The sequence below is a fragment of the Phascolarctos cinereus genome, unplaced genomic scaffold, assembly GCF_003287225.1.
Source record: "Phascolarctos cinereus isolate Bilbo 61053 unplaced genomic scaffold, phaCin_HiC Scaffold_1;HRSCAF=81, whole genome shotgun sequence".
NCBI lineage: Eukaryota > Metazoa > Chordata > Mammalia > Diprotodontia > Phascolarctidae > Phascolarctos > Phascolarctos cinereus.
The window spans coordinates 162,246,692-162,264,977 of NW_027555514.1; the positions used below are offsets into that span (position 1 = coordinate 162,246,692).

At 35.1% G+C, this 18,286-nt stretch overlaps 1 protein-coding gene across 1 annotated transcript in view; it reads left to right on the top strand.

Moving 5' to 3' along the window:
• Nucleotides 1-18,286, top strand: part of UPF2 (UPF2 regulator of nonsense mediated mRNA decay) — a 113,898-nt gene that overhangs the window by 42,447 nt on the left and 53,165 nt on the right. The window contains exons 7-9 of the mRNA XM_078150030.1: nt 1,427-1,576; nt 7,301-7,404; nt 11,124-11,209. Of these exons, the coding sequence (XP_078006156.1) occupies nt 1,427-1,576; nt 7,301-7,404; nt 11,124-11,209 (340 nt within the window). The remainder of the gene's footprint in view (nt 1-1,426; nt 1,577-7,300; nt 7,405-11,123; nt 11,210-18,286) is intronic.

Consider the following 18,286-nt stretch of genomic DNA (forward strand, 5'->3'; position numbering starts at 1 on the left):
AAGGCTACTTTTTATCAGTGGTCCCTGTGTGGCATAAACCTGATTACATGTCTAGATCAGAGGGTATGGTCCTTTTAATCACTATTTATATAATTCCATATTGCTTTCCAAATCATAGGTCTACCAAAAATGCAGTAGTGTGGAGTAGTGTCTCTTTTTTCTAAATAGTCTGTGGGCTGGCTTGCAGACTGGTCTCTTAATTGCCAAATCAGATGGCCTTTTCTCATCCTTCTTGATCTTTCCACAGGCTTTGACACTGCCCATCACTGTCTTATCTTTCATACTGTCTTCTGAATTTTTATGAGACTGCCCTTGTCCTTTGGTTTCGTGTCTTACCTATCTGACTCTCCTCAGACTCCTTTGCTAGATCCTTATCCAAGTGTGCTAACCATGGTGGTTGAGACTCTCTATACGTACCCTTCCTTACTGTTTTACTTTGTGATCCCATGAACTTCCATGGATTCAGTTATCATTTCCTTGCAAAAGATTCTCTGTTTTATTTATCCAGTCCACACTTCTTTCCTGACCTCCAGTCCCACGTGTCCAGTTGCCTAAGGAACATCTTGCACTAGATGTCCTGGAGACATTTTAAACTCAACATGTCGAAAACTGAATCCAATCTTTTCCTGCAAAGCCTCCCCTCAAATCAGCTACTTATTTTTTTTATCCCCTATGTTATTTAATAGCACACAGAGTACATAGTAGATAACTAATGTATGTATATTTTACACACACACACAGACACACACACACAGACACACACACTTAATAATATCTCTGAAATTATAATGGAAGACAGTGTGACAGTCTGACTTTTCCTTGCACTTTTATCCCCTAGTGCCTAGTTCAGTGCCTGGAACATGATAGGCACTTAAAATACTTGTTGATTGGTTGATTTGCTTTTCAGACAGAGCTAGCTTTTTAAAATCTGCCCCCCCCCTTTTCTGAAATGTGAAATATACTTGTGAAGTGCTATAATGGTCTAAGTATAATATCATCATGTTAAATTTTCTTTCAGATTTGTTGCTAGCTAAGGTTTATAAAACATGGTTACTTTTAAGTGATAGAAGTGAAATGAACTAATTTAATCAAATACTTGTCTATTTACATGAGAGGCAGTGTGATATAATAGGTAGAGAGCTGACTTTTGAGCCAGGAAGACCTCTCAAATCCAACCTCTGATAGCTAGTGATTCTGTGATCCTGAGCACATCACTTAATCCCTCCGTTTTATAGGCAACTCTCTTAAGACTTTAAGTTGCAGAGAATACATTGTATCTGCATTGGTAGAGGGAGTTTTCTGAAAAGGGAATTCCCTGTACCAATAAAATCACAGGTCCAGTCCTGATCCCTGTCCCTATTTTACACAGCACACTTGAAATTAGTAACACACAATTCAAAGATCCTTTTGCTGTCTCTTGAAATAGAGTCAAAGGAACCTAAGGATAATAAAGATGTGTCAAATACAGATGATTTGGAACTTGAGTTGGAGAACCTGGAAATTAATGATGATACTTTGGAATTAGAGGGTGGTGATGAAGCAGAAGACCTTACAAAGAAACTTCTTGATGAACAAGGTAAAACATAATTTTTGTAAAACATTTAGATTTAATTTTTGGATAATTTTGTACATAAACCCCTTTTATTAGAATATGAGACACTAGAGACTTACAGCTATTGACCCTGTGTTCTAAAGTTATTAGGTGATTACTTTGGGGGAACTGATCTTTATAATGAAAATGCTGTATATGTCTGCATGAATGCAAATTATTGATTTTGATCATTGAAGTACACGGGAAAATGAGGACTTTAATAAATTGACATTTTACTTTTTCATTGCTTGACAGCATCCCCCAAATACTGAATTTATTTTAATTGCATGCTTCCAATATTTACAAATTAGCATAAATTTATTTGAACATGATTCTTAAGTTGGATAGTTATATAGCAAAGATATACATTATTATGTTAGTCTTGTTAACTTAGCTTAGAGAACCTGAATTTGAAAGAACCCTAGAAGCCACTGAATACAATTTGTACCCGAATAGGAATCATTCAACGAGTATTTATTAAGTGCTCGCTATGTACCAGGTATTTGCTAAGTGCTAGGTATAAAAGGAAAGGCAAAAGTAGTTTTTGCCTTCAAGAATCTTGGGGAGATATCATGCAAATAACTAGGAACATATAAGAGATACACAGAATAGATAAGGGCATCATGTCTCACTTTCTGAGAGCAGATGTTAGCAGCCGCAAAGACTGGGAAATGTCTCCTACAGAAGGTAAGAGGTGAGCTGAATCCTGATATAACTAGGGAAACTAAGATTTGGAGGCGAGGCAGCAGAGCATTCCTGGCACTGGGATGGAGAGGTGGTAGTTAGTGCAGTCTTGTTTTTTTCCAAGTAGGATAGTGTTGGTTCATCACAGGATACATGGAGACAATTAAAATATCAGAAGACTGGAAAGGTTTGAAGGGGCAAGGTTATGAAGAGCTTTAAATTTCAAACAGAGTTTTTACTTTTGATTCTGGAGATTATCAGGAACCATTGGAATTCATTGAGCAGGGGTCTCACATGGTCAGGCTTGTACTTTAGAAAAATCACCTTGGCAGTCAAATGAAGGCTGCATTGAAGTGGGGAGAAGTGGTCATCTAACCTTTGATGAGGAGTTACAGGTAGGGGCAGCCCACCATCTCCCTAGGCAGGCTGTTTCGCTTTTGTGTAGCTCTACTTCTTAGGAAGTATCAAGCCTACATTTTCCTCTTTGCAACTTAAATCCATTGCTCTGCCTTTTTCCCTTTGGAACCAAACTGAACAAGTCTAATTCCTCTTCTTTGGTAGTTCATCAGTTACTTTAAGACAGCTGTCATTCCCCTGTTTGCTTGGCTGTCCCCAAGCACCCTATCCCTGTAGTCTTCTCTTCTCCAGGGTGACTATCCCTAGTTTCTTCACTGATCCTCATATGTGACATGCATTTGTGTCTTTCGTCATCCTTTTTGATAAGCTGCAGGGCATCTCAGGAGAGCAGTGTTCTTCTTACAACAATTACAAGAATTGACCACAGTACTTCAGATGTGGTCTGACCAAGCAGAGTACAGCAAGACCATCACCTCCCTGACCAAGACAGATTACCTCTTAGTGTCACTTAGATAGCCTAATTGACTCATTGACCTTGGATTCCACTGAGATTCCCAGATCCTTTTCAGAATAATTTACTGCCTTGTCTCCCCTATTTTGTACTTGGGAAGTTGATCTTTAAGACTCAGGAGGTGTTCAGTGATGTGATATTGGAGAACTTTAGGTACCTGTTTTATCTGTGGCTTGCAATCTCCAATACATATGTGATTTATCAGTTGGAACAAAGAGAATAATGTTGGGTGTCATAGGGAAAAATCCCAAGCTGCTATTCTGCTTTGAAACTTCACTCAAGGGTTGAGCTTTCCTGTTTATAAACACTACCAAACTATGCTTCACATTTCATCTGCCTGGATATCTTTCCTGTTGCCCTGCGGCTACATGAATCTCTGTGCTCTACTTAATACCTCTGTCTTTTCCATAAAAATAGCATGAAAAATTTTGTCAAATGCTTTGCTAAAATCTAAGTCAACTATGACTCCTGTATTCTCTATTAGTCTAGTAACCTTGTCAGTTATGGAAGTTAGGCTTGTCTGTACTGACCTGTTCTGAATGATACAGCTACACTGGCTCTTTGTGATCTCTACTTCAATTTCTGTGTTTCCTAACATATATTTATGATATGTTTTTCTGGAATACTTTTAATGCACTTGTGTAATTTAAGATTGAAAGTAAGTCTCTTGGTCGCTGTGAGATCCGTTATGCCATAACCCTACAACTGTCTAACTTTTAAAAATGTCTTACCTAATGTTATCAGCTAATATAAAGAAGGTCTTAATTAGTGGGAATAACAGATCCTCTGAAATAGTCACATATATTTGAATTTGCACTATTTGAAGTTATAATTCTGTAAAATATGGTAATTAGTTCCAGTTCAATGGAAATATGTTGTGCAAGTTCGAAAAATGCCAGTACTTCAGAGGATTCTTTATTCACAGTAATAACCTAGTTGTACACTATCCTGGCAAGAATTAGGTGGTAAGAATGGAGTATTGGATGTGTACCCAAGAAGTGAGGAAGCATTCTCAGAGTACTGAAGAAGAGAAGGATGGAAGAAATCATTGTTTTAGAACTCCAGTCTACTTAATCTGGAATAGGACAGTGTTCATACTGGATAGTGAAATGTGGGGAGCTTAATTTTTTATTTTCCCCTTTATGGGAGCATCTAGGTGGTACAATGGGTTAAATTTTTGGATGAAGAGTCAGGAAGGACTGAATTCACATCTGGCCCCAGACAGTTATATGTGTCACTATGTGACTGTGGCTTAAGTCATTTGAGTTATCCTATCCCAAATTTCCTCGTCTGTAAAATGATAATAATAATAGTATCTGCTTCATAGTTGTAAAAATTAAGTAACATACACAAATCACTTTGTGAACCTCAAAGCACTATGTAAATATTAGCTATTATTAGTAATATCATTATTTCATTTAAAAAATGCTTGGCAAGTATTTTCTGTTCTTGAGAAAAGAAAAGGAATGTAGTGCTCCTCTGATTGTCACATGTATCTTACTAAGATAACGTGCTATATTTTCATTGATAATGTATTAACTGATGATAAATTATTTTTGATGAGACTCTTTTAAATTCTGTTAGATATAAATGTATAAATGATTGTATCATGAGGCTGTGTTTAATAGAATTTAATGTAACTTAATTTTTTAAAAATTGGATTTAGGTTATTTCACTGTTACTTCATTCAAAGATGACAGAATCATAATATTGTTCTATTGTATTACATTTATTTTTGAACCTAGTAATTTTTAATGGCCATTTTGTATATTCTTGGGTTTGTTTTTCAAAGCTTGAAAAATAGAGGTAAACCTTTTAGCTTTCATTTCAATAAATTAAGTTTTCATGGTATGTACCTTTATGACTGTGACCTTTAAGATGACTGAGTAACCGCAAAATTGTTGAGTAGGCAAAGTTTGTCTTTTGTGCCCTTACCTTTTTTTGGCATGACCTCCCGTCATCTCTTCTCATGCTTTCATCTTCCCCAATTATGTCCTTCTGCCCTTTGGGTGCATAGCCCATGTCCCATTTGTCTTCTGGAGAAGTTGTCATTTGATCTCAGCAGCCATGTTTGTCAAATGCTAAGGTATTAGCTGATAACCTTATGCGTACATGTAATGAAAGTACTTAGAACTGGCCTTTTTCTATGATTGGATTATAGAGATTGAATAGTTTGGAAGAACCTCAATTATCACTCTTGTTTTGTTCCATTAAGAGGTTTGGGAATGTGTTCCCATAAATATTCCTTACTAATTCTACTAATGGGTCCTAGCACAAAGGGTAGAACTTCAACTCTCAACTGCCTCATTTATGATTTGGTAAATGAAGACAGCATGCTGCCTATGAAAGGTTGTCAACCCCTGTGGTTCGATGGCTTGATCTTCACCAATGGCTCTGAACTCCTCTATACCTATGTTATGGAATATTTTAGTTTTCTTGGGATTTTGTAACGATATGCTCTTCCAAAAACTTCTGTTGTTGAGTGGTAATAGTAATGTTCAAATTAACTGGAACAAAAAAAAATCATTACGTTTATTGACTTTTAATGACTTTTTTACATTTAAAAAAACCAGCAAAGTACAATGTCTTCCTTTTGCTGCAATTGTTTTATAAGACTTGATATAGAATTAATAAATTGACATGTTATTTAATTCTTCATCATGAAATCATACCCATTTCAAATGATAAGCTTGTTATGAGAAGTCCATTTTTTCAAGTCTATTCTTATTTATTGCCAGTGGTATGTTGGATCTGGCTTGAGAACTGATTGTTAAATTTTCAGGAACTTTGAAAATTGGTTGTTAAACACAGCCTGTATACAGTTCAGTCGACTCCTCCATGGGTAAAGTTTTTTGTTACTTTAAAAGAATTGGTGTCAACCACAGCAGAGTGTATTTTTGATATGTTATTGTCTACTTTACTTAAACTAATTTAATTAATGCAACTTTATTAATGAGTAATTGAAAGTGAATTTAACTGCTTCTTATTCTGATGATATTAACATAATGCTGGGAATAAAGTTGAGTAACTATGAAGTTGTTAAACATTTTTTTAAAAGTAATCATTATTGAGCCCTGTTAAAACTGCCAGTTCCAATTATTTTGATTCAGTATTTGAAATAAAACAAATTAATTATTTTAAAATATTTCTGGACAAAATTTATCCTGCTTATCACAAATCTAATAAAAATCAAGCTGAGTTATAAGTCTTAGCTAAAAACTTAAATTTGAAATTCTTAAAATTAATTGAGTACTGGAACCAAGATGGGTGGCATGTAGTTTAAAAGCTGCTGCTGCTGTGTGGTAGGCACGTCCTTCGTTATCAAAGCATTTTTCTCATTCTTCTTATTCTGGCTTAGCAAAGAGATTAATTCACATTAATTTCTTGCAAGAATGATTGCTTGCTTTAATGATTGATGTTCATGAAGAATTTTCATTACTTTCACTTACATTGCAGTCAAGATCAGCTAATATTCAGAAAGCACAAAAATTAATCACACACCATAAAAGCTATGGAAAATAATTGGTAGTAAAAAGCATGAATCTTAAATTGAAGATTTAATTTTAAGTGTGATAAATTTGGAGAAATTCCATTTAATAAAAATAATACTACCATAACATGAAAATATATAGTTCAATGATTCTTTACTTTACAAAATATTTTTGTAGTGGGATACTTTATATTTAGTGCTAACAAACATTAATTTATACTGTAATTTCTAAATTTTTCTTTATAAAATTGGCACCTCACTGCATTTTATCAACCTGATTTTCCTTTTAATTAAAAATGTTTTTTTAATGTGTGTGTATATAGGTGTGTGAATATGTGTATACATATCCATATATGTATATCCATATATGTATATACATATATATATATGTGTGTGTGTATATATATACATATATATATGTATATATACACACGTGTGTGTGTATGTGTGTGTACGTGTGTATGGGGTGGGGCAGGTTAGAATTTGAAGCCTGAAATGAGGATACTCAGAACTTCTAAGGTCACACTTAAGAAAATGCTTTTAATCTTTTCAGTGATTAAGAAAATAACTCCAAGATTTGGTATTTCTCACGCAAAATATATTTGTTTGTGTTTTTTCATATTGTGTGTTTTTTAAAGCATGTTTTATAATAATAATTTTTAATTAGAACAAGAAGATGAGGAAGCCAGTACTGGGTCTCATCTAAAGCTTATAGTAGATGCTTTCCTGCAGCAGTTGCCGAACTGTGTCAATCGAGATCTCATCGACAAGGTATGATTAACTTTATGTACCTCTACCCACAGAGATAAGCCCTAGTCTTGTATCATGACCTATGATTGGTAGCGTACTTAATGTAAGTCTGTGTATGTTGTATTTTTCACTCTTTCCTACATGAGGTCTAAGTAGTGAGTTTATCAATAGAACACATTTGTGGAATTGTGTATTTTTAAGTTTTTATCTTTGTCATCGTGTCTCCAAATAGCTGATTTTTATGGTTGAATCTGAAAACATTTGAGTGATTTTATATAATCTAGTAGATTTTGGAACTCCATAGAAATTACAGCTGCCTACTTTTGGAGCTACTTAGTCTAAAAGCCAGCAGCTGTACAGTTTGTGATTTCTTGAGAAACTATTCTCCTTTTGCTATACATAATATGGTTGTAAAGGCCACTGAAAGAAACGGCCTGATTATATATCAATATTTTTCTCTTAATAGATTTAATGATTTTAGCAGGCCACATTTCCATTGGGACTTATCTTGTGTGTTTGGAGCTCTTTCTTATTTTTCACTAAGTTCTCCTCATATGCAAACATCAAAGGAGAGCTGTCATCATTTTATAATAGAAACAGGGCTTTGGATGATTTGTATAATCATACTATTGCAACTGTGTGGCATTATTTGAATTCAAATGTTAAAAGCTCCTGCCACTATTGGTCACCAGCAAGTTCTGAGTGACTTTATGGAGAGTGAATGATCCTTATCGTGTTCCGCTTCATCCAGCCTCCCGTGGCAGTGAGTACTATCTTCTATAACCCTAGAAATGACCCATAGGGAGAGGGAGACGGAAAATAGTGATGGAAAGCCAACATTTCACAGATTCTTAAAATATTAAAGTTGTGAGAGATTTCAGAGGTTATCTAGGCTAACCTTTGCATTTATTTTTTGGATGAAGAAGCCAAAGTGCAGAGAAGTTAGGTCACTTGCTCAAGGTCACACAGTTAATATCAGAACTGAGACTAGAACTTAGATGACCCAACTTTTCAGTCCAGGGCCGTGTGTGTGTGTGTGTGTGTGTGTGTGTGTGTGTGTGTGTGTATGTGTGACTTTCAAATTGTGGCTATTTTAACCTCTAAAAAAACTGTCTTCTCTAACATTTGCTTTATTGCAATGTTGTGTTCATATATTTAATTACAGCACAATTAAGATCAGGATTCACTTTTTCTTTTACTTCAGCTGTCTAAAGGAGGGAATAGGAATTACAGCTTTAAAGAGCCAAATGAAATTTTAAAATATAAAATGAAGAGTAGGATTGGAGACATAAAGTTCCTCTTTTATAGACCCTGTAAATACATCAGCAGCCTTCATGTTCTCCATGTCTGTATGAGATTGAGTGTGTAAGAAGGCAGGCATTTTTCCTCTTCCCCAAGGTAAATGCAGATAAATTAGAGATTAATTCATGTCCTGCGTGAATAGTCTTTTAGACTTGACTTCCCCGGTGGTTCTATCTAATTATTTAGCTTTACTTTCATTTATAATTCCCTAAAGTATAACAGAGTTCTTCATATATTTGTTTTGGTTTTTTGTGGTTTATTTTTATAGCCAGTTGGCTTTTTGGCTGTCTTGGAAGACAATGTAAGGCTTTTCAGTTGGCTCAAAATAACTTTATTGGGTTCTGCAATAAACAGATAAAGAAGGTGTTACTTTTGAAGCACAAGACTCATGTTCAAAGATTGTTTTATTCCCTGTTTATACAGAAATACAAATACCTTATTTTTCTGACTAATTGTATCACTGATAGTATATTTTTATTTTAGTTGTGTGGAGACCTAGTATTGCATGTTGTCCACATGTTAATAGAGTTTCAGTTCTAAGTAGGTTGTTAGAAGTTTACAATATTACCAAAAAGATAGGATTTCTGTGTCTCCATCTGTGTTAAGAATAATCAGTTATTAGAGGCAGCTAAGTGGCACAGTAGAACAGAGTACCAGTCCTGTAGGAAGACCTGAATTCAACTCAAGTGTCAGACTCTTGCTAGCTGTGTGACTCTGGGCAAGTCATTTAATCCCAGTTGTCTCCAAAAAACAAATAAAACAAAAAGAAGGAATAACCAATTATTTAAAGTCCAAATAGCCTAGAATAATTCAGATGTATAGCTGAATGTCTTATAATAGCTTTGGAATATTTCCAAATTTAGTCTTTATTATTCTAACTAATAGACCTAGTAAAATGCTCTGTAAGCTTAATGGTTAACTTCTTTGTCAATTTAAGAGTTTTTGTAAATGTAGATTCACTGTCTTGAAAGACAGTTTCATTTTTATCTTTCTGTTCCCAGTGGTTAGCACAGTGCTTAGCATAGGTACTTAAATACTTACTGATGGATTGACATTTTAGATAATAGTTTTATGAGTACAGTGGTTAAACTTTGATTGGAAATTGTCGGAGTTTCCAGTAAAGTATGACAAGTTATATCATTCTAACAAAGACCTACTTTTTGAAGAGTCTTGAGTTTATCCTGAACCAGTGAAGAGAATAGAGGTTTTTCATACACCATGGAAATTTGAGAGCCCTCCTTCGGTTTGAAACACTAAACTTTCCATGTGTGATGTTAATGAATTAATCACGGGAACTTTTGAAGACCATGGTGAATTTGACTGTTAAACATATCAGAGCCATCGTTACTGGGCTAGGAAGGAGTCAGAAGATTTGAATTCTAGTCTTTTTTCTCTACTTCACTAACTAGATGTGACCTTGGGCAAATAAATTAATCTTTCTGGGCCTCTGTTTTCTTATTTGTAAACAATTTTTAAACAACATCCCTTATAGGTTATTGTGAGGAAAGTGCTTTGTAAACATACCCAAAACATTTAATATTAATTTTATTTTGCTGTAGTATTTGGCTGTAATTATTTAAAAAAAACACATTAGTCTATCAATTTTTTAAAGACCTCTTTTAAATATACCCTTTCCAGTTTTTCATATTTTTCAGCTGTAGAAATAATAGCAGATATTTGGGGAAATGTTATAAATAGAGAGGTAGATTAATTGACAGATAAACTGCACTGCAGGATTGTGTTTGTAGTCTTGTGCAACTTTGAGCTACCAGGTTTCAGTTGTTTAGAATCTTTTCAGTAAGCTGGGTTTCTATGAGTAATGCATTTTCCCCTTATTTTTAGTAGGTATCCTGTTTATTCTCTGTTCTTTCTGTTTCATGATGTTTTTCCCAGCTATATTCTAAACTTCCCAAATAATTCTTGATAACTACTTAACTCTCATTTGAGAAGTACTGTTGTTACAATTTTTCCTATAATTACCTGCCAAACAAACATCATCTTCTTGTTGTTTTATTTTTCACTTAGCACATGGGTAATCAGTAATTAAGGGATTAAGATTCCCAACAAGCCTCTCTTTACCTTAGTTGGCTACTAAGTTTCTAAATTATATATATATATATATATTTTAAGATTTGCATGGTGAGGCATTATATTCTGGAAATAAAATGGAACTGTGGGGGGTTTTTTTTGGCTGTTCTTAAGATTTATTTAGGTGTTTATTGATATATAATTTTTTTTCTGTCACCTACAGTTCTCCCTGTATTCTTACTCCATAAGCCAGCCAAGAAAGCCATCTGTATAGGGGCTTATTGTTTTGGGTGTGCTTATAATACTTTTATTTTATCAATTTTGTGAAACATTTAACAGATTGAGTTTCTGCTTTCTGTATTTAAAATGAGGTTTCAAAAGAAAAAAGTGTGATATTTTTTTTTCTGTAGGCAGCAATGGATTTTTGCATGAATATGAACACCAAAGCAAATAGAAGGAAATTGGTACGAGCACTCTTCATAGTTCCTAGACAAAGGTAGGCATTAAAAATATAGAGTAATTTGATTAAGTTATTTTTTGTTGCTTCAGTAATTTTAGGGGTAAATTATGCTCCAAATTCTCATTTCTCCTCCAAGTATTACTCCTATGTATTGAATATATCAAGTCCTCAAGCATCCATTTTGACTCCCTAATGTTTTTTATTATTTGACGGATTTAAGTATTCATCATTTTCACCTACATTTGGTTTTTACTTAAGTAGTTATAAAGTTTCTGTTGAGATTTGTCTGTAATTTTAAGATAAAGCATTTAAAGGAAAATAATATACATTTATTAAAAACCTTAACCTATATTTTTGCCCTTGTGCTCTTATCGGGCAGTAGTGAGTGATAATAGCACAAGATTTTGAGAATTTTTCTTTAAGTTAATTTTGTAAGCTTTTTACATCATGTTCCATCTGGAGCAGGCCTGCACAACCCATGGCCTGCCAAAGGATTTTGGGCACCCCATGAAAAATGTAGAAGAAAACATCCTCTACATTTTTTGCAGGCTGCCCAAAATCTTTTGGCATGCCTTCGGGCCATAAGCAACCCACAGGCCGCAGGTCCTGCAGGCCTGAGCAAGAGTCTAGACTAAATTCTTCATGACATCTTGGATAGTTAGATATAACCAATACAAATACTATGCAAATCATTTTTCACATGGAAGACTATTGGTGGATCAGTGTTTCTGTTTGGATTTGTTGCCTAATTTCTTTCTCTTGATACTGTTGTTTTGTCATATTCCTTATTGGCGCGCCCCCCCCCCCAAGATGTGTATTGGATCTAAGGAAGTGTAGGAAGTGTAATAACTTTTTTCTTCCAAGTGTACTCACATTTACTTTGAGAATATTCGTATTAGTGGACCTCTTTTGACTCAACCATGAGTGTAATTGAAAGAAATTTTTTCTGTAGGGAGGAAAGTACTATACTGTATTACTTGTTATTGGCAGTAGCAGAAGAGTTACTCTTCCTCACTAGTGGAAGGATATTCCATGCCAAGAATTTTTAAAAAACGCAGTAACCAAAAACTACAATGAATGATATTTAGTGAAATATAAATTTTGAACATATTAAAAACTTTACGTATTAAAATATTGAATGTTGATGTGGTTGGAAATGGAATATTTATATAATAGTTATTTGAGATGTTTAAAATATTTTTAATTTCATTATAAACAACTTGTATGCAAGACAATATGTGCATTATGGAAACACAAAGTAAAACAGTTCTAAGGTAGAGGGGACACATGAATTTTTCAAAGAGATCTATGTGTATATTCAGAGAACTTGCCAGTCAAATTTAGATTTTTAAAAAGGCATGAGGAAAATAGAAGTAAGGTCAGATAATGGAATATGAATACAAAAGCATAGCATAATCCCATAATGATATAGGCAAAATGGTTACTTAAGCCAGGTGTTGTTAACCTTATTTTTGTGTCACAGACCTCTTTTAAAGTCTGGTAAAACCTATGGATTCCTTCTCAGAATGGTTTTTTTTTTTGGAAGGGGGGGAGCTAGGCAATAGGGGTAAGTGACTTGCCCAGGGTCACATAGCTAGTGTCAAATATCTGAGGTTAAATTTGAACTCAGGTCCTCTTGACTCCAGGGCCAATGCCCTATCCGCTGCACCACCTAGCTGCCCCCATCAGAATGTTTTTAAATGCATCAAATAGATAGGATTACAAAGGAAACCAATTTCACTGAAATAGTTAACATATTTTGAAAAACAAGTTCACGGACCTTAGTTAAGAATTTCTGGTTAAACCCATAAACATAAGGAGCTGAGGGGAAAAAGAGTAAAGTTTTTAGACTGCCAACTCAAGACAAATCAGCAATGTGATATGGCAGTTACTAAAGGTAATGCACTGTTATTCTCCATTTAGAGATGTGTAATATTCAGGACTGGGGTGCTAGTTTCATTTTACTTTTCCCAGTTCAGACCACATCTGGAATGTTGCATTTAATTCTAGGTGCCACAGTTTCTTTATTTTTAGAATTTTATATGTAAAAGTTCTGAATTGAACAAACTCCAAATAAAATGGGCATTTTCATATGTAGAGTAAAACAGAAAAAGAGAAGTTGTATGTGAAGCTGTGAATCTCTTGTTTATGTGTAGTTTGCTTTTCCTCTGTATTTAGCACTTTGGTTCAATGATAAATTCAGCGTATAACTTTCAGATGTCCTGATTGTATGTGATTCTTTTTGGTTTTTTTGTTAGGTGTCACAAATGACTCTCTTTTTTTGCTACTTTATTTTTACTTTATTCCCTCCTTCCATCATTGACAAAGGAAAACAAAACCCTTGTAATAAATATGCATAGTCAAACAAAACAAATTTCCCCATCGATGGTATCTGAAAATGTATGTCTTATTCTGTAATTTCAGTCCCCCCAGATGCCACGTTTAGGTTGGACATTGATAAAAGATGAAGAATAACTAGAATATTATATCCAGGAGAGGGAAGGACCTTGAGGTCATGCTATATGAAAATTGGTTGAAGGAACTGGGGTGGTTTAGATTGGAGAAGAGAAGACTTCCGGGGGGGGGGAATGAAGTGTCTTTAAATGTCTGTTGGGCTGGAACATGACAGAGTGCTTAGCCTTGTTCTGCTTGGCTCAAGGAGGCTAAATTGGGAGTACTAGTTGGAAACTGAGAAAGAGATTTAGGTGTTATGTAAGAGAAAACTTTTTTAACAGTAGAACTGTCCAAAAAAAATTTATTTGTCCTTCTCCCATACTGTTTTTTTTCTGACTCTAGCCACATTGATTTTATTTTTTAAAAAGTTTTTAAAAAAATTTTAATATAATCCATATTATTTCTTCTCACCTCTTCTGATCTTTGTCTGGTGATAAATTCTTCCTCTTCCATAATTGTGAGTGAAACCCTAATTTTCTTATAAGACTTTTAATATTGATTTTTAATCCATTTGGAATTTATGATGATGTAAGGTGAAGATACTGATCTAAACCTATATTTTCAGAAACTGCTTTCTAGTTTTCCCAATAGCTGTTGTTGAATTAAGGAATTCTTTCCCCAGTTTATGATGTTATAAAGCTTATGGAATACCATCACATTAATAGGTGCATTTATTTCAAAGCCTTATCTAGTCTTTTCTGTTGTCCTACTTTTTAATTTACTTTAAGCCAGTAGTTTTGGTAATTACTACCTTGTAACATATTTTGAGATCTGATAACGGCAAAACCAACTCCTTTCATTCCATCCTTTGATGGAATGGGGTTTTAAATTGTCATTACTCAGTCATAGTTTTAAATTATCATATGAGATCTTACTGGAAACAGTAAAAAAAACTTTCAGTTTGCTTATTGATAAGAATTGAAGGAGCGAGGGACTTTACTTACGTGTTAGATTACATTATATTTGAACTAACCTTCAATTTCTTGGTTATGTCTAAAACTCTTATATTTGTACCTGTGAAAGTAATAGATACCTATAGATTTTTGCTAGTAATACTAATTTTCTTTTGTATAAGAAGTCCTGTGAGGTAGGTACTTTAGGTTTTATTATCCTCATTTTACCAATGTGGAAACTGAAGCTCATAGAGTATATGTGACTTGCCCTCAGTTATCTAATGAATAAATATGAGAGGCAAGATTCAAACCCTTACGTCTCTCCTGATTACAAGTCCAATATTCTTGCTATTATACTATACTTCCTCTGGTCCCAGTTTTCCCATTAACTAGCTATATGAATGAATTAATAAGCATTTATGAAGTGCTTAGTTTATGCCAAGCACTATGTTAGGTAATGGGATGCATATACAAAAGCAGACAGTCCATCTGCCTTGAAAGAGGTTACGTTTAAATAGGAACAACACACATAGGAGTGTGTGGGCCAGAGAAGGGGCCCTGTGTTCGAGAATTACGGAGTTGTAGGAAGTGGGGCTTTGTAATAGATTGGCATACCCCCTTCCTTCCAGGAGCAGTGGCAGAGATTATTTGATCATGCTTTCAGAACTGGAGAACTTGAGGAGAGGGAGGTTGGGTACATGAGCAATCTTTCATGAGAACATAGCTGGGAAGTAGAAAGCGAAGTGAAGAGTAGTTGGAGCTGCTTGAAAAATGTAGCCGGTTACTTAATCACCTATCAAGACACAGGGTCCTCAGGGCCTGCACGTTAAAACTGGTGAAAAGACTTCTGGTCTGGGTGGTAGGTTGAGAAGCTGACTAGGATGTAGGAAAGTGGCTTGATAAATGAACCTCAGTTTCTGCCACTATCAAATACATTATTGAAATGGATCAATTTATGTCTTAAAGACATAAATGTCATTCATTGTTAGAACACTCTGAACTAAGTTTGGGTGCTCTTTTTCAAGGATGTTCTTTTTTTTAGGAGGTAAATAAGTAAGAACAGAATCATACAGGGTCACTACAGTGTATTTCATCTAACAGTGTCAAGTCTGAGATAGTCAAGCATCTGTAACACTCAGTTTGGGAGATTTCTAGGGCATAGCCAAGATGATGAAGTAGAGAAAACATTCAGTTAACCTCTCCCAACATTCTCCTCCAAACAACTTTAAGATAATGCCTCAAATCAGATTTTGGAGTGACAGAGCCAACAAAAGATCTGAGACATTCTTCCAGCCTAAGACAATTTAGTAGGTTGGAGAGAGAGATCTGTGACAGAATTGTGGAGGCTGGCCCATGTGGATAAAAGACCAGTAGTAGTAGGAGGAGGTGGTAGTAACAGCAGCAGCTTTGGGAACTCTCAAATGAGAGATGTTAAGGGGATCTGGTCAGAAAGAGATTACAGGGCATCCCTGTGCTAGCTCTGGACTCCAGATCATATGTTGGAGTTGTTTGGCAACTTCATTGCCTATACCCAATTTTGAGTCATAAGTTTAAGAGTGGAAAAGAGCATTTCAGGTCACAAGGGAGTGGAAGCCTTGAGAGACAATATCATTTTTGGTCCCAAGGGAATATAGGCCCTGAGGAGCAGTACTGATTGCAGTCTTAAGGAATCAGGTGTCCTTCTAGGGTAAGGACCAAAATGAAGACCAGAAGAGCAGTGACCACACCTCTCCTCAGATCATACTACCTTGGAAGCACTGAAAACTTCCAAACCCCCAGAACTAGTTCTAAAATTAGCAATGTGAAAAAGCCTAAAACTTGAGACAATGTCCTGTCTCCACCCCTCTTTTCCCAAAGCCAGGAACAGAGCCCAACTTTAAAATAAAGTTCAAAAGAAATAGGGTGAAAAAAGGAGCATGCAACAAAAAAAGAACCTGACCATAATAAGTTATTGTGGTGACAGGGAAGATCAAGGCACAAACTCAGAAGACAGTGAAGTCAAAACAGCTACAGGCAAACCTCAAAGAAAATGTAAATTGGGCAGAAACCAAATAAGAATTCCTAGAAGAGCTAAGAAATGGTTTTTAAAATCAAATGAGAGTGGTAAAGGAAAAATAAGGTAAAAAAATGAGAGCAAAGGAAGAAAATCATGAAAAGACAATTAACAGCTTGGCACAAGAGGTACAAAAAATACTGTTTAAAAAAAGAATTAGCCAAATAAAAAAAGAGGTACAAAAATTCACACATGAAAATAACTCCTTAAAAAACAGGATTGGCCAAATGGAAAAAGATATAAAAGCTCGCTAAGGAAAATAGTTCCTTAAAAATTAGAATTGGGCAAATTGAAGCTAATTATTCCATGAAACATCAAGAAACAATAAAACAAAGCCAAAAAGAAAAGAAATAGAATAAAATGTGAAATATCTCATTGGAAAAAACAACTGCCCCAGAAAATAGATGAGGGAGAGATTGAAATGATTGGACTACTTGAAAACCATGATAAAAGAAAAAGCCTAGACATCCTGTTTTAGTAACTTGTCAAGGAAAACTTCCTTGATATCCAAGAACCAAAAGGTAAAATAGAAATTGGAAGAATCCACTGATCACCACCTGAAAGATCTCAAAATGAAAACTGTCAGGACTATTGTGGTCAAATTTGAGAGCTCCAAAGTCAAAGAGAAAATACTTAAAGCAGCCAGAAAGAAACTATTCAAACATAGCAGAGCCGGAGTAAGGATTGTACAAGATTTATCAGCTGTCATGTTAAAGGAGCAGAAGGCTTGGAATATGATACTCTGGAAGGCAAAGGAGCTAGGATTATAACCAAAAGAACAACCTAATCATCAAAGCTGAGTATACTCCTTCAGGCGAAAAAATGGATATTTAATGAAATAGGGGATTGTCAAGCATTCTTGATGAAAAGACCAGAGCTGAATAAAAGGTTTGTCATTCAAACACAAGGCACAAAAGAAACATAAAAAGGTAAATATGAAAGAGAAATCTTAAGGGACTCAGTGGTTAAACTGTTTATGTTTCTGTATTGGAAGGTGTTACATGTAGCTCCTAAGAGCTTTATCATTATTAAGGCAGTTAAAAGTTAAAAAAAAACAAAACCAGGATGTGGGTGTGAGTTGATTATGTTGGAGTGATCTTTAAAAAAATGAAGGGCTGAGAAAGAAGGATGCACTGGAACAAAGAGGAAGGGAGAAGAATGGGGAAATTCTCGCATATGAAAGAGGCGTGCAAAGGAGAGTTTTTACAATGGAGGTGAAAATGATGGTGGGGATGGACAGTGTTTGAACCTCACATCTCAGTTGGTTCAAAGAGGGAAAAATATATACAGATAGTTCTTGCTTTATGAAAATTAGCATTATGAAAATTCAATTTTATGTCAAGAATCCTGAAAGGAACCTGTTTTCCAAAAGAATGCCTATATTAACTTTACTGTACGGTATTGTGATCTCTCTTTGCTCCTGCCTCTTGGCTTAGTGCTCCACAGCTTCCAGCCTTTCTCCTCTTCCCCTCAAAAAACCCCCTTCATGTAAAAGCAGAAGAGACTGCCATAGTCACTGGATTAAGGGCTTGGTTTGAATCTTCTGGTGCTGAAAGAGCAGAGCTTTGTTCCCCTTCACCCTGCATGTCTGTCTTTTGTCCATGTTTGGCTGCTACATGTCTGTGTCTGGTCCTGTGTATCAGCTGTTCTCCTGTTTATGTCCAGCCTGCATGTGTCGGCCCCCTGCGTATTCTTCCTCTTGATTCTGGCCAG